Source organism: Acytostelium subglobosum (assembly GCF_000787575.1).
Source record: "Acytostelium subglobosum LB1 DNA, scaffold: scaffold18, whole genome shotgun sequence".
Classification (NCBI taxonomy): Eukaryota; Evosea; class Eumycetozoa; order Acytosteliales; family Acytosteliaceae; genus Acytostelium; species Acytostelium subglobosum.
The window spans coordinates 28,987-35,893 of record NW_012236515.1 but is presented as its reverse complement, the minus strand read 5'-3'; the positions used below and the strand labels follow the sequence as shown (position 1 = coordinate 35,893).

At 45.5% G+C, this 6,907-nt stretch overlaps 3 protein-coding genes across 3 annotated transcripts; all 3 read right to left on the bottom strand.

The window, feature by feature from the left end:
- Positions 1–572: 572 nt before the first annotated feature.
- On the bottom strand, positions 573–1,074 carry SAMD00019534_083100 (hypothetical protein; the record flags this gene model as incomplete). The annotated part of the gene is made up of 1 exon (XM_012896201.1): positions 573–1,074. A coding segment is annotated over one exon (502 nt), but the record flags the coding sequence as incomplete, so codon positions are not given.
- A 395-nt stretch (positions 1,075–1,469) lies between these two features.
- On the bottom strand, positions 1,470–4,861 carry SAMD00019534_083090 (hypothetical protein; the record flags this gene model as incomplete). Its single annotated transcript, XM_012896200.1, has 2 exons — positions 1,470–3,811; positions 3,877–4,861. 2 exons carry the CDS (start codon positions 4,859–4,861, stop codon positions 1,470–1,472), a joined length of 3,327 nt encoding a protein of 1,108 aa, XP_012751654.1.
- Positions 4,862–5,191: 330 nt separating this feature from the next.
- Positions 5,192–6,725, bottom strand: SAMD00019534_083080 (hypothetical protein; the record flags this gene model as incomplete). Its single annotated transcript, XM_012896199.1, has 4 exons — positions 5,192–5,542; positions 5,625–5,733; positions 5,800–6,343; positions 6,437–6,725. 4 exons carry the CDS (start codon positions 6,723–6,725, stop codon positions 5,192–5,194), a joined length of 1,293 nt encoding a protein of 430 aa, XP_012751653.1.
- Between the last annotated feature and the right edge of the window lie 182 nt (positions 6,726–6,907).

Below are 6,907 nucleotides of genomic sequence, written 5' to 3'. Positions count from 1 at the left end.
TGTTGTTGTTGTTGTTGTTGTTGTTGTTGTTGTTGCTGTTGTTGTGTTGATAGCTCAGAAGGTATAATACTAGAACCTTGGTGGACATTGATTGATTCGAGAGTCATGCTCTGATCCTGCCACTTTGAAAAGATGCACCCAATCACTGGACATAGTATGTAGACACGACCTGCGTACACTCCTACCTGTGGAAGCATAACCTTGCAGGGAAGGTTGTGATAAGGACAACATATTTGTACGTCAGTAAGAATAGACATTTATAAAAATTAACATTATGTTAAAGATTTTTCATTTTAGAATTCTAATTGATCCTGTGTCTGAGTACATGCCTTGGAAATGCATTGATAATGGCAGAACTCCAAATCCAAAAGGATGGGGATAGTCTCTTCTGCCTCAAGAGGATTCTCAACACCATTGGCCTTGTACACGATTTTTTTTTTTATTTTTTTTTTGACTAGAGTGGAAGTTTATTATTATTGCAAATAAATTGGCGTCATTGAAGAAGCGGGATAATATATATAAGTTAGTCGATTTTGAATTTTCTTGATTTTTTTCTTTCTTTTCTTTTCTACTGTAGGCCTCTGAATTCGGCCACCAAGTATTTGTTGATAGTTGGCGGCAGAGGCGGAAGACGGATGTCGTAGTGAACTTGGCCATCTCATTCTTGATGTTGACTGGTCGTCCGGCCAGGATGTGACTCGTGAGCGTGGACATGAGGGAGCGCCACTCCTGGCGGAGGAGGGACTTGAAGGATGTGATGCACACCAAGCTGAGCTTGGCCAACAGGGCTTCCTTGTTGCCAAAGAGGTGGTTGGCGATGTAGTGCCAGAGGTAGTTGACGATGATTGCCATGAGGTGGATGAATGGAAGGTTGGGGCGACGAGACTTCGTGGAGATGTCCAGTGCTTTAATGTTCCATTCTCTGACATTGATACCAGAGCTTTGCTTCACCAAGTCTAAGGCTGGGCGCATGGCTTCTTGGGTTGCCACTTTGCTGCAGTCAAAGAAGAAGTGATTGTAGGGTTGGTCTGTGCAGGAGTTGCCACAGAGGGTACAGTCAGCGTCTGCTCTCATATGGTTGATTGGGAGGGTATGGGAGAAGAACCTGAAGAGGGCGTTACGTGAGGATGGTCCTCTCAGGGTGCTGATGACCTTGAAGATGTCTGGGAGCTTGAGGCCGTGGAAGACACTGAGGGAGTTAGTTGGTAGGATAGGGGATCGCAGAATTTTGTATAATTTCTTGTTTGTGCTGCCAAAAAGTGTATCAAGAACGGGAATCGAACCCGTGACCCTAACCGTGTGAAGGTCATGTGATAACCGACTACACCATCCTGACAATGTCTGTTAAAAAATGGTATTTTACTTTTGAGATGATTCCGAAGTTCGAGATTTTTTCTAGAAAAGTACAATAACTGTTATTATAAACTAACCATAATGATTTTTTGACATTTTTTATTTAAAAATTTATATTATTTATTAGTTGGCTCAACAAAACCCTTCTCAGTTTTGGCAATAAATTTGTTGTGAACAAAAGCCAGAGCACCATTACCAGAATATCGCTGAAGGCTATCGACTTTGCGTACAGGGAACGGTGGATGATCATTGTTCTTGGAAGGACTCTCTCGGGAGAACTTGTGCAACAATGTGAAGGGCTTGCCATTGTTGCGAAGTGAGTGGATAGCACATTGCAGAGCCGTTCCCATCTCGTGGCAAATCACATCCTGGTCATCTGCTGAACTAGAGTTGATGTTGACCGCCGGACGTAGGGTAATGTAGGGTGCCTTGACCTTGGCAAATGGTTGCAAAAATGATGGAGGTTTCCATGTTGAGGGGTTCTGGAACCATATTTGAATTCCAACCTGCTTCTCATAGACCTTGCTGCGTAGTGATGAAGTGATGGTGCGGTTCCAGTTGGCAAATCGTCCTATCTTAACCTTGTACACATTCTTAAGTTGGAAGGTCTTGTTGTGTACAACAGAGAGGGTGGTCCAATTGTACTTGATGCGATGAATGGCCTCATTGGTGATGACAATGATGCGATCGCTCTCGTAGTCCTTAAAGTTGATGCTGTACATGATCCACGCCTTGATCACCTTCTCTCCAGCTGGTATCACCTTTTGAGCGTGCACTATCGACTGGACAATGGCTGGTGGGTAGTGATAGGACTCTGATCTATTCAGGAACTCCTTGATCTCTGGCAACCTTCCACACCAGGTGGCGATGTCAATCTCACGATCCACGTGTCCCCAGAACTTGACCTCATCCGTGAGTGTCTTTAGAAAGTCTTCGTGTTGCAGGATGTCATCCACAGAGTCGCCCAGTGCCACTGACGACGATGTATTTGCTGAATCTGAACGGACCTTGCTCAGATTGAGGCTAGAGCCCACGCCAACCGGTGATGTTGGTGCAGAGATCATTGTTGCAGTCTCTTTGAGAGGTGACTCGAGACTGGGTGGCAAAGATGACTTTGGTTTCGCCAATGCAAGGCATTGCCAGTCAGAGGCTTGAATGTAGTGAACGGAAGAGTGTTGGGTGCTCTCAATCCTAGAGGGGTACTTGATGGTCATTCCAGTACCTATACCAATGTGTGGTTCGCCCCAACCATAGAGACCACCCTTGTCGTTGATGGCAAAACAATTGAAGGGCGACAGTTGAAGTGAGATCAAGTTGCTCGAGGAGAACTTGGGTGTCTTTTGAGGACGGTCGTAGAATCGTGCCTTATGGTCGTGACATGGGTCCATAAAGTCAAGCAGACCAGACTCCTTGTTGCCCCACATGTAGAGATTGCCTCCAGATGATACAGCGCCACAAAAGTCTGGACCCGCCGCGATGGAGATGAATCGTTCGGGAATCTCCTTGATTGCAGTGGGCAAACTGGCAAACTTGTTGCTGCCATGTCCTAGTTGCCCTTGAAGACCTTCACCCCAGCTGAGTATTTGGCCAGCATCGTTCAGCATGAATGAGACATTCTCTCCGGCGGCAATGTCGATTGCAAAGAATGTCTGGTCCTGCAGCTTCTTGGGGTCCTTCTCGATGGATGACCTATTCCTGTTACCAAGTGCCTTGCCAGTGCCCCAAAGGAACACAGCACCATGTCGATCCAGTGCCATGACATGCGTTGAACTGATCGACAGTTTCTTAATTGGTGCTTTGAATCCCTCTAGCATTCTAGGATGGATGGCATCGTAATCCTGTCCAGTGCCGTGAAGATACTTGGCACATCGACCCCATCCATAAACTGAACCTTTCTCGGTGATTGCAAAGGCCACATCGTCCACTGATGCATAGCATTGGACGATCTTGACGGCTTCAAGATCCCAAACCTTGGTGGGGTCTTTGCATACTCCCTCTGTACCTTGTCCCAGTGCGTAACCGGTACCCCAAACATAGAGCTCACCTGTTTCCATGGCGACGTAGGAGCACTTGTTGCCAACTGCCACACTGACTGGCTTGCCTTTGCCTTCAAGGTTCTTGGTGGGTCTGAAGATTACCATCGAGTGATCCACCTCACTACCAGTACCATATATTGATCCAGTACTCAACACCTTGGGCTCGTCATAACCCTCACCATCCATCCACTCTGGCAAATCAGGGTATGGCAAGTTGCTCTGGTCAGTAGCAGAGGCCAAGGTGATCTGTCCTAAAACAGGTATTAGGTTCTTTGAAGCGGACGTGATAAAGATCGAATAATATTCTCCAGATGCAATGTGATGAGTCGTTTGACCTTGATAGGCATCGTTGGGTGGGAGTGCCAAGACAGGTTCAGGTGACTCCAAGTTCCTGGTGTGTTTAGTTCCAAGATTACCATTCACTGTGTGATACGATTACTTGTTAGTACTGTAAACGTATTAGATTGATGCTAAGAGAGTAACCTACCATTGAATCCCCATCCGTAAACTACACCATTCTCTGCAATGGCAAATGAAGAGTAGAAGGAAGAGTGAACATAGGAACACTTTGGAAGTGAGGGCAATTCAATTGGTTTGGATTGCACACGATCGTATGAACCATCACTTATTCCAAGTGCTCCATTCTTGTTCATGCCCCACACTATCACTCGACCTGACTTTGTCAAACAGACAACGTGATTGTTGCCACATGCCATCTGTACGATAGTACCATTTTGCTCGAATGGCAAAAGCAAAGGACATCCTTTGATAGCTTGGGGCTCCTCTGGAACTGGCCCCAGACAGTGGGTGTCTTGTTCGCCCAGGCCATAGACGTTGCCACTTGTCGTAAGGAATAGGGTGAAGGACTCACCGGCACATATCTGTTGGAGCTTCTCGCCATTCTCTGAAAAGAATGTTTCGTAACTATGTTGGCGTGTGGGCGTTGGCATCACATCGGCATGGTAACCAAAGGGACGGCCCCACATGTATATGCTTCCCTTGGCAGTGACGGCAACTGCGTGTGTGACACCAGCAACAATCTGGTGCACTGGGGAGTCAAAACCATCGACAAAGCGTGGCGTGAGAACATCGATCTCTGTTCCCAGGCCTGTTCTAAAGTCAGCAGAGTTGCCCAGTGTGAACAGACTACCGTCCTCCATCAGGACAAAGACAAAGTTCTTGTTTTGATGAGTGTTGGCAACGACCGATTTGGCCTTGGCGCTCTGGAGTGGCTGCATTGGAGTGATCGTTGAGTAGGATGATTTCTTGTTGTTGCCAATGTATCCAGAGCCCAATGAGTGAACTATTCCATTAGAGCCTACGAGGTAGGTGACTTGTGCGGCGCATGCTATGGAAATGACACCGCCAGGTAGTGTAGATGAATCAAACAACTCTGCCAAATGTGGAACTGTAGTGTCGGTTTGACTACCACTGCCAACAGTGTTGCCAACGGACCATATATTTGAAGACATAGCTAGTTGTTGTAAGATATGAATAATAATAATAATGCTTATACTATTAGTTGTAGAGGACTATGAGTACTGTTGTAGAATGATCATGACGATGACATTGAGAACAAACACGTTGTTTGATGATCATTCCAACTAAACTTCCCAATTAATTATGGTCAATCCCTCAAGACCCATCTTTTCTCGTGAAAAATAGGTTGTGGTGGCCAACCGAATTCGATGTGGTGATCTTGGCAGCGCATCCCTGTTTAGATCGAGATCGACAAGTGCCATCTTGGTTTATTGCCTGGGGTGCGGCCCAATCCTTTTTGAGAATGATAAGAGCGACACCTATTATGGACATTTCTTCTCGACAAGAGGTCTTCCGTACTCCTCCCACTCTGACTTGCTCATCCACATCTGTTGGAAGGTTCCAAGCGAGCCAAGAATCGATCCACCGATCCATACGCCATACTTCCTCTCGTTGACATTGGGCACCACAAACTTGACCTTTCCAAATGAGGCTGATAGATCACCAAGCTCCATGTACAGTCTGTCCGAGAATCCTTGGAACAGTGAATTACCTCCAGATATAATCAAGTTGGCAATCAACTCTCTTCTGATGTCTGTATCACACTTCTCCACACTCTCATAGATCATCTTTGGCAGAGGTACATAACGATGGTTTGATCCTTCCTGTTGTTCCTATTAGAGTATGTATGATGATGATTGTGTATGTTAGCATTGTCTTGATGTTGTTGTTGTTATTGTCAATATATATAGTTACATTCAATGGTGTCGGATTGAACATATTCTCTGGTACTTGGAATCTGTCTGATCCAACTTCCAAGAGGTTACCATCAGGTAATTCATAAGGTACTGTAGCAATGTGCAAGCTAAGTGAGAGGACAGTGAGCAAGTGATTGATTTGGTGAATGATTGTTGTTTGTGATCAAACTTACTCTTCTCCAACTTGTCCATTGGACACACGGAATGAGGTCTCCTTGAGATCACGTACAATCTCCATAGAGACGTACTTCTTGTAGGACTCTGTCAGGTCTGGGATATCGATATTGGTGACACTGTACTCTCCCTGCTTGACCTCGACCTTTTTGATAAGGTTGTGAGGGTTGATTCGGATGTTCTTCTGGCTCAGTATTCTGTAGTACTCATCGGTCAGCCTGTTGCCAGCCAGATTAGACTTGGTAATGGCGTTCTTTATCACGTAGCCGTCGTGCACGGGCACCACCGAGGTCATGCCACCACCCGAGTCCATCACCAGTGCCGACGCCTTGCAACTGGCAAAGGCAGTGAGCACAGCGTTCTTTGAAAGGAACAGTGCAGGCGTGTGATACTTCTCAAACATAATCTCTGACATCTTCTCTCTGATCTGCTTTGTATTGAACGATGGCTCTGCTAGCAGAATCGGATGTTCATTGGGATTGGTGTTTAGTCTGTAACGGAATGCATGATTCCATATGTGCTCCATTGCATCCCAATCTTTAACTGGTGTGAACAAGAGTAGTGATTGTAGTATTTATATTAGTTTGATTGCTATATCGTATGAAGTACTCTACTGCCGGCAACTGCAACACATACTCAGTCCATCTTGCAAAGGGCTTTGAATGTGCATATGTGGTCGTTTATAGGTGACGGCATTGGTACCAACATAGTATGTGCGCTTGGCAGCAGGGTCGGGCTCCTCACTCTCACCGATAGCCTGCTGATTGACTCCTACGGTGCTCTCGTCTGTGCCTGCAGTAAAGACGACACCTATATCAGTTGGGAAGATGGCCTTTGGTGAATCCTCTCCTGCGTAACCACCCTTCACTGTGGATGTTCCAACATCGAGTACTATTGATGATACATCATCTCCGCCTGAATACATCCTGTCGTTGTTGTTGTTGTTGTTGTTGTTGTTATAAATGTGATAATTTATTTAAGCTTCGTGAGACGTGAATGCAAGTTGTTTCTTCACACCCTCAACGGATAAATAAAATTTAAATGATCATTACTGAACTTCCTAAAACAATCATTATACTCAACCATTTAGATAATTGATCATATTAG